We start from the raw sequence: 25554 nt of genomic DNA on the forward strand, positions 1-25554 counted from the left end.
GATTATTTTAAAAGAGCAAGAACCATCTCCTGAAGCTTTGCCACATGCTACACTGAATCCCTTTGAATCAAGACTGGCAACAGTCGATGAGTAAGAGACAATACTAATGCCGACATTGGTCACCCTGACCTATCATTCTTACGCTTATTGCTGCTACCTTTATTGTGATTTCAAGTGTTATACATCAAAATGATGTAATAATATGGAAAAGCCACAGTGGAATGGTCCTGATAGCCTTACAGCTCCATCACTGTCTCCTTATGAACAGACCTCAGGGACAGATAATGATTGTAATATATATAAATGAGCCAGAGCAAGACAGATGTAAAATCAAGGATCGTTTGGAATAAAAGGTCTCCTGGTGCCTTTTGTTCAAGAAAGGACATCTAGATCTCGTCCTCACCTATAAAGGGAGCGACAGCCAGTGAGTGAGTGAGGAGAGGAGGTCAATGACTGGAGAACAGAGAGAGTGAGGAAGCTGTGCTTGCCCTCTGCTTTCAAAGCTTCACTTTGCACCTGCTGTCAATAATCGTTCCAACCCTCTCTTCAAGCTTTGTCAAATTAAGAAGAGAAATTCCTCTGCCCCAGAGAGTCATTAGCTGGCGTATCCATTAGCTTGTTTGTGCACATTTGTCTCTGTTCTCCAGGCCAGCTATACACCTCTTTAGGTAGCCCCTTTTCAGTGGCTAATTACCATGTTTGCCACATTTACTATCTTTGACATTTTCCTTTCTGTTATTCTCCTTTTTTTCCCTCCGCAGACAAGATAAGGCTGCTCTGGCCATTCATGCAGGGATCAGATCAGTGGTTCTGATATCAGTCTGCCTCACACTGCTGCTGATTAGCAGGTCGGCATAGCTCTTCATGAATGGGAGATGTGGATACTGGGCTCCAGCCTGCCTCAACACCATGCAATTATAATGGCTACAGCACAATGAGTCAGGCTCTCTCCCTCACTGCTTCAGACATTTTCATTTCATCCAGGACTCAGAAGCTGAGGCATTTGTGAGACTTTCTTAGAGTGAATATACAGCATGAAGCCATGTTGTTGGGTTCTGAAGACAATGCCAAGCCCAATATGCCATATCAGCAGATGGTCATGATTGATTGGAGGGGATGTGTGTTGGTCTATCAGGTGAGGTGCTCTGTTTTTTAAGTCATGGGATAATCAATAGAAACCCTCCCCAGAGCTAAAGTCAGTACACACTGTCTTATTGATGGGCTGCCCTTGACACGATCAAACAGCCCTGTACCCCCAAGGTATGTGGGGATAACATAAATCTGCCACTTGAGCTGTTAGAGAGATCCAGACTTAGTTCAGTCAAAAGCAAGAGCACCAAACTAATGTTCAGCCTCCACAGTGCAGACAGACACACCTGCACGATTTGCCAAATTTTGGATTAAAACAAATCAATCTGCATCTCTGCGCTGGCCTCAATAGTCGCGGTCTCAGGTCACTCACTGCCTGACCCGGCCACGGCTTAGCACCAGCCGTGATTAAGCGGCCATGACATCAGCCCATGAACACACGCAGATTCATATGGCGCTCAGACAAGGGGAGATGATGTCATACCCTGCCAACCAGCCCTGGCAGAGAGAAGGCCCACCCAGGCGAGATTTACAAGCGAGGTCAGGATGTCGATCATTAAGTATGAGACGTATGCTTCCTCACCATAAGGCACTTTTTTTTACCGTTGTAACTGTATCTAAAGGGGTCAGTAAAGACAGTTTGCTGTGAGTGTCAGCATCCACCAGATTTATGGCCATTCATGTATAAATGCATGCATTACCACAACACTAAAAGCTCACAGGGTCACAGAGAGTGGGCTCTTTAAATAACCTAAGAAATATGCGGATTCAGGTTACCTGAGACACAGCATTAGGCACATGGGGACAATAACAGAGGCACAGGCTGTTGAATGTTTGACAAAGCTGATCCAAGCCTCCTGTGTGGCGCTGGGGTTTAGTCTGGTAATGAGGCTGTCTCCTTTCTAAAGTCCCCCTGCAATCAAGAGACCACTGGTATAAACATACATTTTTCTCACTTCCTCACCCTTATACTTAATCATCAAAACAAAAATATGCCTCGGGCTGAAACATAGTGATTAATCTTGGAATGCGATTCAACAAATGTTAATCGTAACAGAAATGTGCAATTTGACTTCACATAAGCTCCTAGAAAAGCTCCCACCTAGAGATACAGAAACAGACACCACCCTTTCTGCAGTGTCGTTATCTTATCATTCAGATTACCATCAACCAAAACCCAGAACTTTCCAGTCATTTTGAAAAATGTGTTGCCTCACTCCTTCGGCAGCCTGAGGTACATTAAAATGGAAAAGAGAACCAGCAGGCTTATCTGGCTGTCAGTCGAATCTTATCAATCCAGAGCTCGGAAGCTTTCAACTGACTGCCAGCCTGTTTCCTACTCCCGGTAGTCTAAAGGTAGAGCTCCTCTCTAATGTGTTGGTTTATACAACAGCAGTTTGCAGGAAGTGACCAAACACCTCCAGGCTAGGATATATACACTTCTTATAAACCCCCAAAAATAGATAAACTGATCCCAGCTTAGCCACACAGCTATGAATCTTATGTCCAGTTAGCTAAGAAATATCAGGGTATTGACAGGTTCCGTACACATTGGACCAAGGCTTTTTGGAAAATCTCTTTGTTCCAACAAGGTGTTCAACAAGCCTTTTGTTCCTGCACAGTGTCTGGCCTTGGACACAGAATACTAAATGGGGCATCATTTGTGGGCTGACTGCTGAAAGCCCAAGGCTGCACGCACATCTTCACTGAACCAATCCCCGGCCAATTAGCTTAGGGCAAATGCATTCGTGTAACATCTGTGAATACAATGAAAAGAAAATATTCCTCTCATAAACTGATGTCGACTGGCGCAACTGACTTGTCATATTCATGTCCTAATGTAAATTCAAATAGCTCTTCTGTCAGAGCAAGAGAGAAGCACACAGCTTTGCGTAAATAATAAAATCCTAAATTCTGAGTATTAAATTATAAAAGTTTGTAAACCTATTTTGTTATGGTCTTCCTTTTAGCACTGTTTCGAAACGGTCTGTGGACTGAGGTGGAAAACGAGGGATTAGGGCATCCCCTTGAGAATAGCTTGAATAACGAGGGATCGTTTGAAACACAGGGGAAGAGAGAAATCGAGGAACAAGGAAGAAAGAAGTATAGAGGCGATGAAAAAATAATAAATTAGAGATCACTGAGATGGAATAGAAGAAGGAATCTCCAAATACAGTCAGGAAGAGGAGGGAGGAAGAGAGACAGAAAGAAAAAGGCAGAAAGAGAGACAGAAAGAAAAAGGCAGTAAGAGAAAGAGCAGTGGGGTGTACAGCCAAGTCCTGTCTTCGATCAGTGGGCCTGGCTTTGTGCCAGTGAGGCACAGTCCGTGAGGAGGTAAATCATTTTCTGCCTGAGAAGGAAACAGGAAAAATGATTGTTGGGGCTCTGCCACAGCCAGCTTGGAATTGCTTTATTCCCAAAGATGGGAATCCCCAGTCGGCCAAGAATAAATGGAACAGTTGGCGCCAAAAAGTGAAAAAACTCATCAATATTCACGAAAGCCTGGTTTGGTCCTACAGTACATGAGAGTAAGCAACAGTAGATTTAAGCACTGGCTTGTATCAACACAGAGGTAAAAGCAACTTCTTCATTTGTCTTAACTATGTTAAGCAGACTCCTCATGTGCATTTGGACATCAGATCAAGAAAAGAAGGCTCGTGCCAACAGACATCTCATTTCCCAAAGGACTGTGTGAACATGGTTCTCTGTGTCTGTGCCAAGGTTAAACCCTTAATGACGGAGGAGAGTGGTAACACTGACATCCAGTGTTTTTTGTCTTTAATGCTCTTCCTATAAAGCACTGCGTCTCCAGACACCCTACACAGTTATACATCCACCAATGCCCCCCATCCCCACACTGAGAGGCCACTAAGCTCTCTTGCCAGGTTTGGGGCTTAAGGAGGGCTTAAAGCAAGCAAAGGAAAGAAATTCAAGAGTAAAAGTCAGGGGCTATAATTCTATTTACAGTTCATTTTATTGTTCTTCCCAGCATTCAGGATAACATCTTGCTAATATGGCCTTAACTAGCTTGAACACTAGGCCATGGAGAGGGGAACAAAGCATGTGGCATTAGCTCTGCAGGGCCCATTTGTCAGTCAATGAGATAAAGGGGCCAATTTAAGGCCCCTAGAGGAAAGAATTGGAGATACCTGCAATGAAAGTCAAAAGGTCTTTGAGGGAAAATCTCTTAGCATTTGACCCTAACTTCTTTACAAAGAGGCTTCCAGAAACACTGCAGCTTTGGATGCGAGCAGGGGAAAAGTGCTCAGCTATTACGTCAAAATTGGTTCAGGCAGCAAAAAATAAAAAAATAAAAAGTCTTGGAAGAAAATTCACTTTTCAGCTGATGGGTGACAGATGATAATGAAGACATGTTCTTCCCTGCTCTGCAGACTGCAGCCTCCCCAACCCTGGCACTGCTGACAAAGATTAACAGCTGCTTTCATCTCTCTCTGTGCATTTCTGCTCTGCTCCTCAGACACTGCTCCAGGTATAATGCTACGCTCCTATCTCCAAGGCTGCAATAAGTGGAATAACTTCACACTCTCAATACACATGTTGAACTCCAATTCACCCACCATCCTACCCACGCTCTGCCTTGAAAACCTTGGGAAGGCTTCTCTCTCAGCACCAAGCCATTGCAGACTTAGTGAAGTTTCAAGTCTCTTCCTGTCCTGTTCAGCACACAGTGGAGACAGGATATTTGATATATTAGAAACAAATGAGGACTATTAGTGACATGGAATGCCCCCCAGATGAAATAATGCCCTCCTAGATCAATACATAACAGCATATCAGAAAGGAGGATAACTTGAGAGAATGATGAGTGTGGAAGAGACAGACAGAGAGGAAGAAAGCCAGAATACTTCTGCACCACTTCTCTACTCCATTAATCACTTTCTGCCAGGGTAAGACACCTAGTGATTATTTATTTGCACTTCTCCACACAGAGGCTATCACAACAAACAGGCCCACAGGCTGCTGAGAACATTTGGGAGTGATTAATCAGTGGGCCGTCCAGATAGACAGAACGCAGGGGGAGGGGAGTCCCAACATGTGTTTCTTAATCTTTCATCTATATTCAAGTCAATAAGCAACCTAACAAAAACTAGAGAGCGTCCAAGTCTGCACGGTCAGGGAGATGGCCACGATAAGCAGATCCAGGAATAGAAGATGAAGTGATATGTCTTTACATAGAAGGAAGACATTATTATATGGATCAATAAACACATCACATGTATAGAGAAAAGGGGAATACTAATCTAACTGCATGGGGAATTGTATCCCTGAGAACAGCAGCTAAGACGTTAGTGACTACAGCCGCATTATTCAAGTTAAGCAGTTTATCCTGTATCACACACTCATAAAGTCAACCACAGGAATAACACACAGCAACACTCACTGGGCCACATAGAGCGTACGGGGATAATGGGATTTTTAGCACACTGCAGCTGGCTCTCACGTGCTGGGTCGTGAACCGATTACAGGCTATAATCCCCTCCATTCAAGACGCTGTGCATGAGGAAAGCAGCTACAGAAACACTTTCATACAGTACAGTTGCGCACATGTCCGAAAAAGAAAAGGTCGAGGGATAATATCCGACAAAATAACGCTTAATATTTACTAATTCTTTCATAAGTACATTATAGTGCAAATATGATGCAGAGTAGAAGCGCTATGTTTCCCCCTGTGTCTTAATGTGGATCATTATGTATTTACTGTACTAGTTTACAGCCAAGCCGAAGGTTAATTGTATACATTTACAGATAATAAACTCCATCAACAATATACGTTATGTTTCATCAGTCTCATCAATCCCATAATTCCGTGGTTTAACCCCACCCCCATTAAACCCTTTATTCTGTCTGAACTCTTTTAATGACCCAGCAGCCGACTACCTCTTGATAGAGATATTAAAAAAAAGAAAAGAAAAAAGAATGCAGTGTGATGATGATGAAATGTTTCCAAAACCGAGGCCGTGGGTGATGAGGTAAACACTAAACCACCTGTCTTGACAATGGCCTTATCCTCAGTGGTAATCTGAGATCCATCTGTAAAAGCTGGGCCCTTTCCGTTTGACAAACAGAAGGAAAGGGAAGCTGTATGTGTTTCTGAAAGAATTTAGCACTTGCGTTTGGGGAAATCAACCTACAACCACTTGATTAGGCAGCTATTAGTTATTCATGTTGAATAGAAAGTCATGGTGAGGCTGAGCACTGAGGGGCGCTGATGCCTGAGAAGCCCCACCAGGAGCCGTCTTTGTTTCTCTGGATTGTAAGACATAAAGGCTGCTCATGGGAGCAGAGGCCATGGGCTCTATTCTGCATCTGCACACAATAGGCCATAAAATTCCTCAACGAGTATTCCCTGCCACCAGCTATAGCAATTCACTCTTTCTTATTCCACAACACTCTCACACTGTGTCTGCAACAACGATGCAGAAGTGACTGTAATGGCGAAGCTAATAGACCCCATTTGCATGACACCTTTCACTGAGGGACATTAAAGAGGTTTAGATGGCATCCCTCAGCCCCTACAGGCCTGATGCATAATATCCATTCAACAGGATGGGAGTCGAGCATGATAACTAAACATTAAAGTGCTGATCGTGGAGCCCTGTGGGCAGCTATCAGAGCCAGTATCCAGTTGGGGAATGCCGGACGTGGGAAGGCAAACAGAGCTGGAAATAAATTGATGCTCAGGGTGTCACCTCTCCTTCCCACATTCAACTAGTCACACACAATCTAGCCTTTTTGATCATCCTTACCGACACATTGAGAGACAAAGGCAGCCCTATGTTAGGTGACAGGCCTACAGGACAGAGGTCTGTGCTTCACATCCTCTCATTTCTCCACTTATGAAAGGAATCTGTCAGGAGTGGAAGGCAGTGCTTTCCCCTCTGCCCACAGGGCTTAGTACACGTGGACCCAGGGTGAATGCACAGGCATGAGTCAGCGCTTCATCTCTTTGTTTGTCAGCCCCCTCGACTGCCCTCCTGCAGGCAATATGAGTGGGCCAGACAGACTTCCTGACTCAGGGATTTATTAGAGGGGAACAGGGGAAAGGGCACCAGGGTTATCCCTCTTGCAGGCTGAGACAAACGCTCTGCTTTTCTTTTTTGCTATCCCTAAAGCTGTTTGCCACTCATGATGACAGGCACAAGTGATTCTACATTGCCTGCCATAACAGTGCCCCTCGCCCGGGGCTGCAGGGGCACAGCACTATCACACCATGTTATCATATCCCAGGTAAGTGACACAAACCCAAAGAAACAAGGGAATCCGCCACGGCGAGGGCGCTACTTCAGCTGGACAGCAAATTCATTGGAATACTGATTATGTGAAGAGCAACACAGAATCCAAATAAGACTTTCTCATGCAACATTCAATATACACTCCTGTCCAGTCTCCAGTAATATGAGAATCGCTCAGGCTGTCTAGATATGATCTTTTCTGTAATGATGTTCGATACAGTAAAGTATCTTATATCCAGTAAATAATGTTTGTTAAGCAAGACTCATGGCAGATTATAAGTCAGATGGAGGATGAGAAGGTGCATGAGGGGTGTGTGATGGCTCTTCCTGCTGTAGATCCCTGAGGCTGCAAGGCCAGGTTGGATGTCCATCAACACCTCAGCCTTGACGGCACCTGACAGGCCTTGGATAGATTCACACCTCGGCTTATCTACAGGCCTCAGCCCCTGCATGGCCTCAGCTGGTGCTGCCACTGTGTCTGCCGCTGCACAGAGGCAGCCATTAGTCCCATCGGTCTGATTATGGCAGGAAAATGCCAGCTGGTGTTTTATCCAACAGTAAACAAAGACAAATACCACAGAGCAGCTCAACCATCCCAGCTACCACCCACTCAATACTTCTGATGAGCCATTCGCTGCCCTGGGCATGTGTTGCTCAGATTCAACAGATTGATAGGAATCAATTCTCATTTGTCAGGCTCTAGAGGTAGAAGTAGTATTAACATTTCAGCTCCACTGTGGCCATTTCCTCAAAATGTAGCAGGCATTTCAGCAATATGTTTTCTGCCATGCTATACATTCTGCTCACACTCTCGCTTTGGTAGAGAAATCCATCTCGCTGTGGCTTGACAACAAAACCATTACCCTTTCACCTCGAGGGAGACAGTCCAACTCCAACTGCACAAAACTGCACATTCCACAGAGCAGAAAGGAGTGTGCGACACAGAGAGAAAGATAAAGAGAGAGAGAAAAGACAATAGACAGCTCAGCAGGCACAATAAAAAAAAACTGACACACCTGCATTCGGCTGCATGTACAACAATGTTACATACAGCATAACTTACTTGACTCCCATGGTAGTGAATCCAATATTCTTCTCCACAGGTACAGCCCTCCTGCCTCCGATGCTGTCAGAATGGAGTGTCAGCCCGAGCACCCCTTCTGAATGACAACATTTATAACAATATTGGTCCCAGGCAGAGACCGTCCTTCTCTGTATCTCTATCCCCGGGCCAAGTGGGCCAGATCCACTGAGATCAGCAGGCGCTCTGCTCCACATAATCTGTCCTGCCTATTTGTCAAAGACAGAGATCCCTGCTGCCAATCACAGCCGAGTGCAGCAGGCCAAACACAACACTGTCCTGCTTTGTCTGCTTCGAGCCCCTCTATGGATCGCCTCCACTGTGAAAGAAGTTAGAACCCCTGTATTTCCCCCGGCAACACATGCTAGGATCGCTTTTACAAACAAACAGGATGGACTCAGGAAACTTTATTAAACAATCAAACTATAAACTGATTGAACAATGGGCTTCAGCGAGGCACCCGACGTGCATTAGTTGAGAACAAGAACAAGCACAGTGTTTCCACTTTGCAACACACAGGACTCATTATTGAAGAGATACTTGTCTCTCTTCCTCTGACTAAATCATAGCCCAGTGGAGTAGAGAGGGCTATTTTAACTTCCTGATTTCCAATCTCCACTTTTGAAAGAAAAAAAAGACCAGTCACATTTTATTCCCGCAAGCTAATGGCTTGTTTCTATGGTTACTCAGAGCAGCCTGGTGGATGAAGGGCACAGTTAGTGTTACTGACACAAAGGCAAGGGTCTTATGTGTGTTGGAGGCAAAATGGCCCTGCTGCCACAATTACAGGAGGATTCCTTCTGTACAATCACAGTCATTACTGCACAAACACTCACCTGGGCAGCAGCTGCACAGCAGCGATGGATGACCATAAAACCACTTCCTCCTGACACTCCTCCAGGGCTGCATTCCAGCAAACAGCTGTCCTCCCTGCCCCTGCAGCAGCCCGCCCGCCAGCCTTTGTGCCACCTCTGAAGTCTCAACCGACTTGTTGTGTCTCAAAGGTCTCCTATGCCCTTCTATTCATTACCTCCATGTATCTTTAGAGTGAGTAAATCATAACTCTCCGGAGTGTGATTAGTGTGAGGTAGAAAAATGAATGAGGGACTCGCCTCCCTCCAAACAAGCATGAACAAGAGACTAACAATAGCCCACAGAAGCTGTCTCATGCTGATATGAGGAAATGAGCACACTGAGAAAAGTAGACTGCGAAATGAGCAGCCGACTCCTTTAGCAGCGTGCACTGAGAAATCCTACGGACCCGGTGGGTATTAAACACACCGTCACAATCAGCAGGTGTTAATGTAAAAGAAAGATGGGTAGAAGGATCAGCAAGGCGGCAGTTAGCCACACCGTGTAGCCCCTGCTGTGAGCTCCGTCTGGTTTCATTACACAACACTGTGTCAATACACTAATCATATGCTCTGTCACAAGGCAATCAGTGCTTAACGTGCTCGTCAGCTGAACACATGGCTTTATATTCATTACCACTACCCCCTGTAATACTGTGACATACACACACACATAATGACATGCATACACACACACACACACACACACACACACACACACACACACACATACACACCATCCGGTCAGAGTTTGACCCTTGACTCTGCCTGTCTCCATGCGACTGTACAGTCAGTCTAATTGCCAATTGGTCATTGCCATAGCTCATAACTTATATGGGAAAATGACCCCATGAGCAACAGCAGAGTGAGTACAATCACATTTGTATTCATCTACATAGTGTGGCAGGTATAAGGGTTAAAGATTCTGATATTTGACTGTGCAAATGAGTAATTGGTTCCCTTGAATTAATAACCGCTTTTTTGGAATTAATCATTTGCTCTACCCAATTTATAATGTGCTCACGCAAATTACATTATCAATCTGTTATCCAATAAAAATATGTTTCATTGAGGTGAAAATACAATTTTGCATTTAACAGTCCAAAGTATATATACTGAAATCAATTCATTAATACCAAGAATCTGAGGAAAACAATTTAGTAATTTGGTGTGACAGCTGTTAACCTTGGGGTGCTTTTACCACAGAGTAATCCAGACTTTCTGTTCAGTTCTTAAAACTATAAGATTTTACCTTATTTGGAGGAGCTTTGAAGGACAATTAGACGGCACTATTGAGCTAAAGTAACTCAGTGGCACAAACTATTATTCAGAGGGGACACATTACTAATTTACGCACATAAATTGTAAAAAAAAAAAAAAAAAGTGGGACTCTGACCTTCTGGTCTCTGTAGTTATCAAAATGAGATTTATACTAAAAGGATTTTTCAACTCAGTAGACATCTTAAATGAAACAAATGAAATGCTTTTTGTAACCAGTTGAATGGTTGACTTATTTTTGCAATGAAAAATTAAACGATGAATTGCTTTTGTTCACTGCTGTCTTCTTTTCTCTCAGCAGCGGCAGACTAGCTGAAGCAGCTAGACTCTAGCTAATTGCATTCTAATTAAAATTTCATCTCTGAGTGGAACGGTGTTAGTGAATGTCAGACAAGTGTCTAAGGAGCCCTCTCCACTCCATTGGGGTAGAAACTGCTGTTTGGTTATTCTGCTCCTACATCCTGGGCTCTCAGGATTTACACATGCATCCCACTAATTGTATCTTTCGAGAACAAAAAGGAATACCAATCAGATATGAGTTTTCAATCAAGTCTAAATCAAGAAAGCCTTTTTTTAAAACTTTTTTTTCAAGTGCAACCAGCTAAACAAGAACATCTTTTGATTGATTCAATCAGCAGTGATATACATAAAAAGATGAAACAAAGACAACAACAAGATGATGATGATGATGACGATGATGATGATGATATTCCTGTTGTAGGCAACATCTGCAGAGGGTCAGGAAAAGGGTGTGGGCTTCAAATCAAGCAAAGTGCATCTCCACCACCCTATTTTGTATCTGCAGAATGTGATGCTGTTTAAAGCCGGCCCATCATCATTGTGTTTCTCTCAGCCAAGTAAAACACCACATTCTTGGCAGCAAATTATCTTTTGGGATGAAATGAAAGGTGGGACCTTTTACTGTGCTTCCACCTACACTCCCTCCTGCCCCACCAGGACCTGCTGCAGGGGAAAAAACAAGTCCACCTCCCTCTTTTTCCCTGCACTTAGCCCACACTCTTGGTCAGCCACGGCTCTCTATGCTACTCTTTTTGAGCTCCGGTCCAAAGAAAACATGAGAACGAATAAATCAGTGTGAGGAATTAACCCTGTCTAGCAAAGGGCCACATCTCGCTGTTGTTCAGGACTACTGCTCTTGTGACAGGAAGTGGTGCGCAAAGGAAGTTGCATATTTAGTGGAGGATCTGGAATGTCCCTTTAGCCAAAGGAGAGGTCTCTTGGTTCTATTGATATACTCCGACCCTGTGAAAGCTGGCAAGACAAACTCCATTTGGGGTACTTGGAGAAAAGCTAAGCCCCCCCTTCCCCCGGACTTCCTGTCACACTCCACAAGTCCCTTCACCTCCTGTGGTGCAGAGCTTCAATGGTCCTATGCATCATTCTTAGCCAGCTTTCTGTTTCACCAACATTCATTATGGCATAAGACTCCTCAGAGAGAAGAGGCAGGGTATGTATGCGTTAGCCAACCTGCCAGGGAATCTATCACTGACAATATAGCACATTGCACCAGCCCATCCACCCGCCTGGAGAGGGTGAAGTATTCTCCGGGGCAACAACAACACCAGAGCCAAGCAGTGCTGAAAAAGCCCCGCTCAGCCAGAGAAAAACGGGGAACAAATGGTTTCACCGAAATTCTAAATCACTGTCCTGCAAAGCTGCAAAATCTCAAGAGCTGTTTTAAATGGAAGAAGCAAAACAAAGAAAAAAAAATAACTTAACATAAAATACCTCAGGACAATACTCGGCTTTAACCTAAGCCCCTTCGTGTGACACTCCCTCTTCATATCGAATTATGCAATTCTGTTATCCATTCATGGGCACTGGTGCCTGTAACTAAAGGTTCATTTAGTCCAATGATGGTGCATATCCCAAAGCAACGCTATAATTCAACCATGGCAAGAAAAACATCTCCATGGAATATGTACCCCACATGGAAGTTAACACTATGACATGACCTTCGACAGACATCTGAAGGCGAGTCTGTGCATATCTCCTCTTAAGCTCTCTTGTTGTACACCTACACACACACACAAGAGCCTGATGCATGCAGGTGTGTACACACACAAGCTCACACAAACACTAAACACCTCATTTAGCACCGCAACAGCTCGATCTAATCTCTGAACGTTTTGATAGACTCACCCGTGGTGTGATTTTACAGGGGGGGGGGGGGGGGGGGGGTGCTTACCTAATGAAGAAGGAGGCTGCTGCAGAGGAGGAAGGAGAGGGGGAGGTGGATGTACTGGTGATGGGTGCCGGGAGTCCCGCTTGGCTGGAGCTCCTCAGTCGGCAGGGCGTCAGGGTGCTGGTGGTGGTCATGGTGGTGACTGGGGCCTCTGAGGCTGTGACATCCCTGTCTGCTTCCCCCATCAGACCCTGAGCCTGATGACACAAAGATACAGAGATAAGACCAAACCATCACTTACAAGTTTTACTGCTCCTGCCCACCTTCCTTCCACTCCATTTACTCCCCCGACGCCACAGATGGACAGGCAGCTGCTGCGGCCAGCACCGGTTAGCGGGAGTCAGCAGTAATCCACAGCAGAGAGATCCCTACAGAACAGCAAGGATGCTGCACCATTCATGGATTCTGGCAACACTCCTGAGGTTGCTCTGGTTGTAGCCTACTGTAATTAAGTGATAACCCACATTTAATTAGTAATTAAATCACAAGCAATTTACTTCACTCTACTCCCGATTATATCTATACCTCCATGGCTAATTTGGCACTTCCCGCAGGTTGAGTTATACTTGGACTACCGAAGAGCGAGGGGAAAGGGAATAAACAACATCAGCAACGATTGGAGGAACGAGCTTTGTTCCATAAATGTTTAAGAGGTATCGGAACTGTGATGACTGAGATGAGCTGCATCTGTTTCAGCCCTTGGGCTCTGGTAACTAATGCTAAAGCCACACTGGGTATACCACCTGCATATTTGGCGTCCACTAATTGCAGCAGTTCATCTATAAACAGCTATTGCAGTTTCATCATCGACCCAGTAGGTTTAGAGCTAGATAAAGACAAACAAATATTAACCACATTTTAAAGCTTATTGTTGCACACAATTCCATAAAAAGTTATTAAAGATTATTGTCATTCTTGTGATGTTTTAAAATAAAATGCACTTTAAGTTTAAAGTATGAATATGCCAGGAAAGGTTTAAGCACAGACCTACAGATGTATGAAACAAGAAAACATAGAAACCGGTCACACACTGTGGCTTCTAGCCCTCGGTTTCTTTTTAGGTCGAGACACTACAGGCAAAAACATGTCAATTTTGAGATTTTGGGCTATTTTTCTTCCATAACACGTCTTCTTTCAGGCTAGTGGAAAAAAAACAACCACACTACACTTTTGTCTCATTGTTTTCTCATAAATTCACCAAAAGTTTGCATTAGATAATACCTCATTTGCATATTTAAACATAGCACTTCAGAAAGCTTGCGATACAAAAAAAAATAATGGCTTCATGAAAGTAATCGACTGGGAAAGTTTCACAAGTTTCTGATCTAGTAGTTCAAATTGTTTATCCTATTTACATGCAATCCCAAAACACATGGCATTTTAACAATACAAATCTCTAAATTATTGGGGGGGGGGGGTGCTGTGGTGTTTGTTCATATATCATTTATGGCCAGATTTGTATAACATTGTGTTCCTAAAAAAACAAGAGTAAATGTATTATTTGATGGCTGTTTTATGGAGAGATAAAAAGAGATATCCACAATTGGCAACAAAATAAAATAAGAGTTTTGAACCTGACTCTTTCCAATTTTCAGATTTCTGTTCTGTAAATGTTTCCAAATTAGCACACATTGAATGAGATGATGCCTCATTTGCATATTCAAACATAACATTTCAGAAAGCTTAAGTACAAAAAATAATTGTTTAAATGTAGTTGAGGTTCCAGGGTGATATCTATTAAAATTGTTCATCCTATTCAGTTGCTGTGTCTCGCCTTAAGGTTGAAGCTAAAACTGTTGTAGCTTATCAAAGATGGAGCATAGAGGTTCGACTGGACCTCTGGAGCCTGCAGTGGTTCACTGATTGCTCATAGTCCAACTGAAGAAGTGCAGAGAGCTAATTATACAAGCCAAAAGCCAACTCCGAGCCTACGCTTCAGCTGGAGTCACCATACTGACAAAAGGTTAATCCTCACTGGAGCCGCTAGTTTATCCTGCGAGACAATGATCAATAGGGGCTGACAAGAACCAGTTCTGTGGTTTTTCAGCACCGGGAATTAAATAAATAAAGGCCAAAGTTTTCCTAAAAACATTTATAATACTGACACGTGAACATTGTGTAATCAGCAATGACCTTGAATTGAGCACAACACAGCGCTGCAGCCTCGGTGCCATTTGACAGGGTATGTATTATAAACACAGTTCAGGCCCTCTGCATATTTACCACCTCGGCGCTTGGCCCAAATTCATGTTTGGCAACTGAAATAACATCCTTTACAATCTTTTTCATAAAGTGTCTGGCCTTCTATTATCCGTAATTTGTCAACACGGAGCCGACAGCTGCACTATTTATATGCCAAGCCTGACATGTGAACACTATACATCAGGATGTGAGGACATACTTACATTCTGACATTCTGAGGCTTAGCTATTGCTCTGCAGAGTGCAACCACTGTTAGCTTTGCAGTACAGACAGCACACTGTGTTCCTATATTAAAGCACAGGCGCATTATCTTTCCCCAGAACAGCTTCACTGACCATTTGTCAAACGGTGGACCGGGCTGTGCATATTCTCCATGAATTCCCACTTTCTCATTTCTTCCTTTTGAGCTTGTTATCAGAGTTAGGAATCCCAGCCTTGTTTAAGGGGTCTGGTTTTGCTCTGTTGAGACTTCATCACGCAGGTTGAGTCTGATATTAAGCTGCGGTTTGTGAAGTCATGACTTGAGAGAAGTACACCATGTGAAAAAAAACAAAAACCCTGAAATGAGCCAAACACAGATCCTCACGCAGATGCTGGAGCGGAAAGCCTCACACCATGCTGGTGTCGGTGACAGGTTAGTAACTGCCATTACACTTTGGCACAAATGACTAGAGCCCTTCACACACAGCCGTACAGGAAGCTGATGTGTGCAGCTCATCAAATCTGTCGTTGATTGAGTTAGTGTAGTGTCGTTATTTTCAAAATCAAGTGGCAACGAATTTCAGTAGCATACAGGGACAGCTGTTCATAGATGGGATGTGGGATCAAAATTGAAAGCCCACATATACTGTAGGTGTGTATATATATATACACACACACACACACACACACACACACATACACTTGAGCTCATCACAGTGCCTATCAAAGAGTTATTCCCCTTGGTATTAAGACTGGGGACTTAAGCCCCTCAGCCAAGCTGCTCTCTGTAGCCTTGGACCTGGACTGGCCCTGATTCTGGCTGAAAAGAACAATCTATCCCCTGGTCAAGCAATTAGGTGGTGTCAGTGGAGCCATGTGTGCTCGCCCGTTTGCACCAAGAGCCAGTAATGAGCTGGCCTTCCACCCTTTAACCCCCAGCTCTCCGTGATCCCTTTGCCTTGGTTTGCCACTGGAAAGAAAAGACAGAAAAGGGAGGGAGGGGCGGGGGAGATAAAGCGATAGATATTTGAACATAATGGAGAGAGTCGAAAGAGAAAAAAAAAGAGTTCGGTAGAGCGCTTCCTGTAAGGTCTAAAGTGAGCAGCATAAGTCAGCACCCTATCAGCAGACCATCTTCTGCTCAGCTGCTGAGAGTGCCAGGACTCCCCTTGCAACCTTTGATCCCAATGGTCAACAGACGATTACTGCTGCAGGGAAATAGACCTTGTGTTAATCTGGCTGTCGTGCTCAGCTGGCATCTGTAACCAACAGAATCCAACTGAGGCGAGAATCGACTGCTAACAATACTGGAGTCCTACAATGTGAGAAAAGTAAGGGAAACACCCTGAAATCAATCTTTCTCTGTCTCTCTTTGGACAGAAAATGATCACTGTCTATAAGCAAATACCAAAACATAATTGCCTTTTTTTTATGTTTCCTAATTTGGCAAGAATTTTCCTTCCCTTTCCTTCCTCCTCATCTTTTTCTTCTCTTGTCAGCCCTTTTTGTGGAACACTGCCACACGACCACAGCTGCACCAAAGAAACAGCAGCCAAGATCATCTGCTGGGCTTCAAATCTGTGGCAATGGAGCAGGCAATGGCAACAGGCAACCAGAGGGCCAATAACGCAGACCTCCGTGGGTCAAGAGCACTTGGTCTCAATAACGCACATATGGTTGTAGGTTTTATGGGGCAAAGGGAGAATCACAGATTTCGGTCAATTGATTTTTTTGTTTTGAAAAGAAGCACTGCACTGCACTGTTTGCAATGTGGTTATCTGGATTACCTTAATGGCCAATACTACATAACTTAAGTAATTCCTGGTGTTGGAGCTTATCTAAGCTGGGGTTTTGCATCAGGATTTCTTGGATCCAAGGCAGCTACACTCACATGTACCAGTCTCAGGCAATTACAAAGAGGGAACCAGATAGTTTTAATTCCAACGACCACAAACATCATTCCAGATGTTAACCAGAGCCTTTTCCCAAATGGGAGATTCAAGGTGCCCTTTAATGGGCTGTATGTGGGAGCGCCCCAGGCTCCCTGCTTGACAGGATTTCTATCTAACAAACACAAAGTCCATCTCTGTTCTTCTGTCTGAACAACACCACATGCTTTCCCCACAGAGAAACCAAGAGGGAATCATGAATTGAAGCTTGTGCCTTTCGGCGCAGCGTAACTCCCAATCCTTGTGAGCGTGTGTGGGTTTCTGTCACGCTGAAGGATCTGGTTTTAATGAAACAAGCTTGAGAAAGTAACACCCATTTCTGCTGTGTTTGTAACTTTGCCTCCTCTCTGTCCAAGGAGTGCCCCAGCCTCAGCTATGTGGCATTGAGCAACTCATCCAAGCTCCAAGGGCCACTAATTGCTTTTAGACACATAGATGGAGAACACAAGTCAGCCTCTCCCTTCAGAGCCAGGCTGTTTGATTTGCCCTACATGTAGTTAAAAGCTTTTGATGGCCTCCCATAAACCATCTCTGAAGGCACTTGTTGACATTAAAGGGAGGAATGAAAATCTGTCTTCAATTGCCAAGCAGAAAAGACGGAATAACACTGCCTTTTATCAACAGTTGGAACTAACGGCAAAATGACAGTTTATAGTGTATATCTGATGGGAAATACCGATATTAAATATTTAAGTGCAAGGACTTGATGATGTTAGCACATGCTGTTTGGTCTGTACACTGAGTTTGCCTGGTGCACATATCACAGAGGTTTGTCAATCAGGTCTAAGACCAGATGTCCCCCATCAATACAAAGAAGGAGACAACACATCAGTATCAGCTTTATATCAGCAGCCAGAAATGTGCTCTACGATGCTTTAAATCACTGTCAACAATGACACCAACCTTTAAATGCAAAACTTGCGTAAATGTGCAAATACATTACATAAAGTCGTAAACAAGGTACAGCGTGATCAGTCCTATGACACCAAGGGCAAGAGTCAAGAACTTTCCAAGTTTCTCAGACATCAAACGAAGCACAGACTACTGCTTGTGCAACATGAGAGAAGAGTTATGGAGACGCTGTGAGGTGGTCATTTGAAATGCCCTTGAGGAGAAGGTCAGCAGATTAGTGTTGCGATGACCTCCGACCTCAGATCACTCAAGACTCCTTGACTACTGAGGAATGAGAGGTCAGCTCTCCTGCAGTGCTCTGACTCAGATTCTCTGCAGGGCTTCACCTCTTCTAAAGGTCTGAATTGTAACATTCATAGTGACGAGACATTACCCAATGAGCACAACAGAATGTAATGTGAAAAAATCTTTTATATAAGTATTTCATGATTAATGTGGGTGGATTTAGGTTAATTATTTGGAATATTCATGATTTAATTGCCCTAAAAGATCTAATTTATCTATTACATTCCATATACATGATGGTCTAAAGGCCCCAAAACGTCAAAAGGGCACTCAAGCAGCTCCACCTTTATATTACCAATTATTATCAGCTATTTGTCCCTTTAGGAATTTAAGTTCATTCTATCGTTGCAATATTTTCAAGTCACTTTAAATGGATGAGCACAAAATTCAACATAAAGTTTCAAAAAACACATTTAAGACATACCGGTTTAGGCTGAGGGACAAAATTATTGACCCTGGAGATGCTCCACATGCCCTCGAGGTACTGCTGCGCCTGAATGGTGACGGAGCTCAGGGATCCACTGATCTGCCCTCCTGCCACTGTCACCTGGACACTTGTCTTCGGCCCCGAAGTGACAGCGGGGCTCTGTGACCAGCCTGGTACCCTGTGCCGCTCCCCCAAGGGCAGGACAGATTGAGCAGCCGGTTGGCCTTTGGACAGTTGTTTTGCATGGACACTGGAAGATGACACAGTGAATCTAGCAGGCTGCGGTAAAAAGGATGTTGTGGGCAGGGCTGCCATGTCTGAGCTGATGCTGAGGATTGGGGCATGGAGCGAGTGCAAGGCCTCCTGCCTCAGTTGTTGGAGAGGTGTGGAGCAAACCTGGCAACTGCTGACACCAGCTTCATGGCTTCCGGGTCTTTGGAGTTGCTCGAACAGGAAGCTTGCATATCCAGGATCCTGCAGAGTAAACACACACAAGAGAGAGGCTTTAATACAACTCTATGCATGTAGCAAGTTGATCTCAAGCATATTTCCCTATCTGTTCTTTTCAAATGATTTCCTGTATGTTGTTCATTTTCCAGGCGCGTCAGTAGTCCGCCAGCAGTGTGGTCCCTGACTGCCCCTCGGGGACCCTCACACCCCTGCTTTAACCACTTCCTTGTTTTTCGGGATAGTTGTTTGTTTAGACAGAGATATTTTGCCTGCGTGTGACTTAAGATTGCTGATACATGTTCACTAGACGTGCTCATTTCATTGCGTCTGGCGCGGAGCTGAGGCCAAACAAGCGTGAGGAGACAACTCTGAAATAAAACTCAGAGGGATTACTTGAAGATCCCACAGAGACATTCCTGACCAAAAAAAACCCAAAAACAACAAGTGAAATTTGTCTTCTATTTGTGAAGCTTTAGAAATAAAGAGGGGCAAGCAGATTTCAGCTTATTACTGCTTTTTTGTAACGTGTCCAGTGGAGTTTTGTCTTTTCACTTCGTCTGTAAGAAGGCTCCGTAGGGTGTTTGTCTCTGCTTGGGATGGATGACAAAAGACAACAACAGCTGAGGGGGCTCTAGTGTCCCAAAGCCACATAATTTGCATATGATAAGTGTCCCAGCATGAAAACATATGATAAGCCCACCAAATGTGAAAATAACTACGTCCTCCAGGAAACTGGAGGCACGCAGAGCTATCAATGAACTATTCAAATCCTAAGTGAGGGTGGAACATAACTTTCTCTGTTTTAGGGAAATAAACACTCACACAAACACTTACGGACACACAGACTACACAGTCTCTTAAGAGGCATAAAGGGGCACTAGGCTTCTGCCCAGAGGAGTCGTGGCCTAAGACAGGAGCCTACAGCCCATATATAAATGTTTATGAGGCCTTTGCTCTGTGGAACCTCTGAGGTGATCACGAGGAGTGAAGCAGCGGAGAAAACAGCAATCCTCCGCCCTAATGCAGTGCCACTTAATACAGCTAACCCAATAGACCCAGAGACCAAAGAGGCAGGCACAGGGACTCTAAATCTCCTCTCCGTGAAAACAGCTCAATACAAAGACTTTTAGATGACCTTTCTGCGCAAACACCCACGGAAAGTTAAAAGTATGATCACGCAACCTTCCCACAGCCTTACAGAAATAGAGTCATCTGTAAATGACTCAATTATTCTCAACAATGGACAGAAAGCAGTATCCACTCAGTTACACTCAAAGAAGGATAAGCATAATCTCCATATCATCACTTTACTTAAAGGACAATCATGCACGGGACTGTAACTGGGCTGATGTCGACTGAGTGCTTCTGCTTAATGCGTTACTTTATTCGCCACTTACTTGACACATGGGCAGGCACGGACAGGACGCATCACAACTGAGAACTACACTCAGGATGTAGAAACTCCTGATGGTAGATCAAGAGCTGTTTGATATCAAGTGAATGTTGACGCTATAGCGAGGAACGGATTTAAATGTAAGAAGCTTGTAATAGAAATATGATGCTATGATAGAGGTTTTAAAAAATGATTTCTAAACAGCTAGATCCCGGCATGTTAATAATCTCTACTGTTATGCTCTGGCAGGATATTTATGAAAGAGTCTGACAAATTGGAGCTAAAGAAAACTCTGCTGGCTGCTATTTTTTGCAGTCTAGTCTGGCATCATATACATGCTTCCTAGGCAGGAAATTGAAGCGAAGTCATGAGCAGTCAACTCCGCCCTTCCATCACCCCTCACCCTTTACCCTCCGACCACCCCTTACCCACCTCAGGGCACTGGTAGATGGAAGAAATCAATTTTCCTTTCGCCCTCTCTCTTTCTCTCTCTCTCTCTCTCTCTCTCTCTCTCTTTCTCTCTCTCTCTCTCTCTCTCTCTCTCTCTCTCTCTCTCTCTCTCTCTCTCTCTCTCTCTCTCTCTCTCTCTCTCTCTCCATGCATTGTTAGGTGTTGATTTAGGGGAGCTAATAAAAAGACACACAAAGCTGAGCCCATCTGCTATTCACTTAGGATTTTGGAGGTTAGAGAGCGGGGCTTCTCCTGTAAAGCTGTCTTGTGAGCTTTATACCCAGTGGAGTGAATAAAGAGGCAGGGCCATAAGGCTTATGATGAGGGTGATGGTGGTGCTGATGATGATGATGTTGGGGATGCAGAGGAGAATGATGTGGGTGTGGTGAAACTTAAGGCCACAGAATCCATTTAGATATGGCACATAAGAGGTGGAGAAGAGGATAGCAAAGAAAGGACATGAAGATTGGTAGATATTTCACACGTCGCTTAGAAAATGTATTAAAAAAAAGAAAAGCTGAAAAGTCACTATGTAGTTGCAAGCTTAAGCAGTTTACTCTTTGGGCAACAGTGTTCAGGCGTAGCGAGAGCTTGTCCATAAGCATAAAGTGGAAAACATGAAACATACGATGCATGAGCGCATCCGACCCTCGAAGCCATATGGTTTCTTTTATCATCCATATGATCTATTACTGACAGGTGCAAGTGGTTGTAAAGAGCAGCATTGCTGAGGAGAAGTATGTAATGCACGCCATCAACACAAAACCAAATGTTCAAAGCATTCCCGAGAGGTGTGGAGCTTCCTTCGGGGCTCTGACTCCTCGGCCATTGTTCTGTACAAGTGGGTGATGGTTTTGGTTTTCAACCCGAGGTTTATTCTTGGAGAGAGCCAACCTGCACGAGCGAGGATAAGAGGACAGAGAGAGAGAAAGAGAGGAGGCGGGCCGGGGTTGCGGCCCTCGCCTGGAGGCTTGTTGGTGGTTGTGTTGGTTTACTGCCTGTCAGCGCTGATCTTTATTAAACTCTGGGACAAATGCAGTCAGATGCTATGGCCTTATTATGGAAAGGAGGTGTGCCAAGCGCACTGGTGGCAGGAAACCTGCCTTTGGAATGAGCCGTTCGCTGCCCTTAGAGACCTAAGTTTGTCTCCATCCCTCACACTAACTGATGAAAACCAGGGCAGCAGCAGGAGAAAGAGCCACCTGACTAACTGACTGTCTTTCTGGGCTGATGGAGAGTGTCATCACAGACATCCAATGCCCAGAGGCTGATGGAAACAAGCTCAGCCGTAACCACTTACTATATGGATGAGGAGACAAGGAGAAAGATATGCATGATTTCTCCCACATGCCTCCTTAAGGCGCAAACGGAACAAGGCAGAGTCACGCGTAAGATTCTTCCTCAAATCACACCTCATTTACCTTGTCTCTCGTCACTACACCTTTTCTCTAACCAGACAAAGTGAAACTGCCCTCTGACTGTTTCCGCATTCAGCACCTGATGTACCTCAGATGTGGAGCGCCAGGCCACATATAGCAAGCTGACTTAAATCAAGGGAAGGTCATAGCGATTTGAAATGCATGAGGTTCCTCGCTAGCCGAGAGACTTTTAGGCACGCTCCATTGAAAGTAAAATACCCTGGGAAACCATATTTTCTATTCCAGTTGAGCCAAACAGTTATTTCCTAGACATAAAAGCTCCCCGTGACCCACTGCAGCAGAGGCAGGAAGAGAAATGAAGCAAAATTGTATCAATGTGCATCGATGATGAGGAAGAATAAAATGAAAAGTTCTGACATACTGGAGCCGGCAGCTAGTCAGCTCATATGTGTGGTATTCTGTCTGAATGTGTTCTTATTTCTTACACCATTCATGGAGCAATATACCCAGAATCAGTCCAGAAGTGGCATTGTGGCAATGAGACCTTCACTATTCATCGACCCTCTGTGTAACTGTTAAGAAAGTTGACTTTAAGATTTAATTGCTCAGTCTTCCTTTCCTTCCTTCCCCTTCCAGGTTTCTCTTTTATTATTCTACCAGCATGGAAACATTCCTCTAAATGAGTCAGTACAACACCACACTGCTTTATATCTGTCCTCACTAATGTGCCAGCACCAGTCCTGTTTACACGTTACAATACTTCAGTACTTCCTATGACTGCATTTCTTGTAAAGTCAAGACCACACAGCAGCTGCCAAATCTAATGCCCTTTCAACTGCTGACTTTCCCTTCCTCTGCTTCCCTGTAAGGATGCCACCGAGCCAATCTCTGTTTACACGGCCTGAGACAGTGTTGACCCTAACCACACACCGTCTCCATAAGTCTCAAAGGGATTGCCCCCCCCCCCCCCTCCCCCAACCAATAAACCGCAGGAGCACAGTCCAGATCCCAGGGTGAGGACGAGAGCCTCCAGCAGGCCTGCTTTCCCACAGGTAGCCCAACTCACCCTGACAGCCAAGTGAGGAGAAAAACGAGCACAGCTGCTGGCCTTGCCCTGGGTGAGCACAGGGCATTAAAGCAGATTACATTCCCAGGATGAAAGCAACACATCCAGTGGTGTAATCCCTTCTCTGCCCCCTGCTCCTTTTCAACCATTCCCACCACCTCTACCTTTAAGCCGGCCGACCCGACTCCCCTGAAGGAGAGGAGAGCTGGAAGGCCGGTGATTCTGGTTAGATATCAGGTAGCTTTTTTAGTGCAGCAGCAGATCTAGGATACAGACCATTAAATTTAACCACTGCCTGCTCGGAGGCAGAGAACACAATGACTCAGGATGTCACACTAGCATGCTATTTAACTCTGTGAGAATGCCTTTGGTAGAACACAAAATGGGACGGCTCACCAAATCACACGGACCAGATGTTTGACCCTGTTTGCTGACTTGACAAGATTAAACAAACCTGTAATAAGACTTTCCCCCCAAACAAAGCAACAGTATCTGCAGCAACACAAGCAACACTGTCATTACCTACCTGATAATACTGGCTCAGACAAAAAACAGCACACAGCACTATGGTGATGAATTTGTTCATCCTCCGCGGCTGTGCTTCATTTTTCTCTCACTCTTTGGGCTTATTATTGGAGCACAATGAGATTCCATCAAATAATGATGAGCTATCTCTGCTGCTTTTCCTGCATGTCTAATGTGAAATTTGGCTTTTGTCTAAGTCAGACCACATTTACCCACTCTTATCGCATTATCTGGATTGAAGCTTCTGTGAGAGATATGGTTGGAAAATGGATTCTGCTCCCACTGCCCCCCCTTGTCTTAACTTTTGTAAATAGCAAGGACACCCCATGATTAAATAAAGGTAAAATAAAGACTATGGCCAAAATATTCTATAAGGATATAGGTAATATCATATCTCATATCATATCTATATAACAATATATATTACAATACAGCATGTTTTCTGGTAATAAATAGAATAATATAACAATAACTAGTCTATGTGAGAACAACAAGGTAGCCTATTTTTGTATCTGTGTGAATTAGATAACTGACAAACTGAAAAGTTTTTTCTCATTTTAAGAACTTTTGATGCAAAATGAATATACATAGACACACACACACACACACAGACACACACACACACACACATAAAAATATATACATATACACACACATATATATGCATAAATATATTTATACATACATAAATACATTATATACATACATATATGCATCCTATTTTGTAGTAGTATATAATAATGTGATTATTCCATTGAAAGACAGCAAATTATCATATTGAATTATTTCCTATCTACATCTTTTTAACTCCGGACTTTGCAGTATCACATTATTTTTCAGAGAGATAAAATAACATTACCAAATTCTCAGAGACAAACTGCTTACTTACAAAGTCAACAATACATTACAATGAACAAACTTCCCTGTTTTTAGATCAAACAGACGATTACCTTGTTTAGAGAAGTGCATCAGATTCTCGCATCACTATTCCCTTAAATGAACAGCATCACCCATCTGTTAATGAGGAGCTCTGAGAGACAGGAGTCAGGCTGTCTGCCCTGCGTGATTTAGCCCTTTCCTCTCTTTAACTATCAGCGAACTGCTGACAGAAAATGCAAATAGGCTTTACCCCTTAGTGACACTTTCAACACATGATAGCCCCACCTGTCCAGAATATCACAGTGACACATCCTCGGATGAACGATTAGGTCGAACAAATCTGTGGTTATAATGAGAACCAAGATTGACTACAAAATACACTTGTGACCTTTATTTTGAGAATGTCTTGGTTAGATCTGCTGAGACACGTCACTTTGTTTTGGGCTAACTCACACTGTGACACAGCTGATTGTACGCTACACTGCAGCCTCCAGCTTCTCCTGTCATCCATAAAAACAGATGTCGGTGTCCATCAAAAATAAAAAAAATACAGATCCAGCTGACCCTCAGGTTAAACATAGATACATTCAGATGTAATCACTCATGAGTCTTTGCCAAGTCACCCAGCAACCATTAATGACCTCACATAATGATGTGTCACCACTCCATATGGTCGA

At 43.9% G+C, this 25554-nt stretch overlaps 1 protein-coding gene across 2 annotated transcripts in view; it reads right to left on the reverse strand.

Moving 5' to 3' along the window:
- The window catches only part of kif26ab (kinesin family member 26Ab), a gene marked incomplete at its 5' end in the record, with an annotated part of 67894 nt that overhangs the window by 20539 nt on the left and 21801 nt on the right, over positions 1–25554 (reverse strand). For both annotated transcript variants that reach the window (XM_083924251.1, XM_083924252.1), the window contains 2 exons: positions 12763–12956; positions 18733–19209. In XM_083924251.1, coding sequence (XP_083780377.1) covers positions 12763–12956; positions 18733–19209 — 671 coding nt within the window. The remainder of the gene's footprint in view (positions 1–12762; positions 12957–18732; positions 19210–25554) is intronic.

Source organism: Echiichthys vipera, assembly GCF_963691815.1.
Source record: "Echiichthys vipera genome assembly, chromosome: 12".
Lineage (NCBI taxonomy): Eukaryota > Metazoa > Chordata > Actinopteri > Perciformes > Trachinidae > Echiichthys > Echiichthys vipera.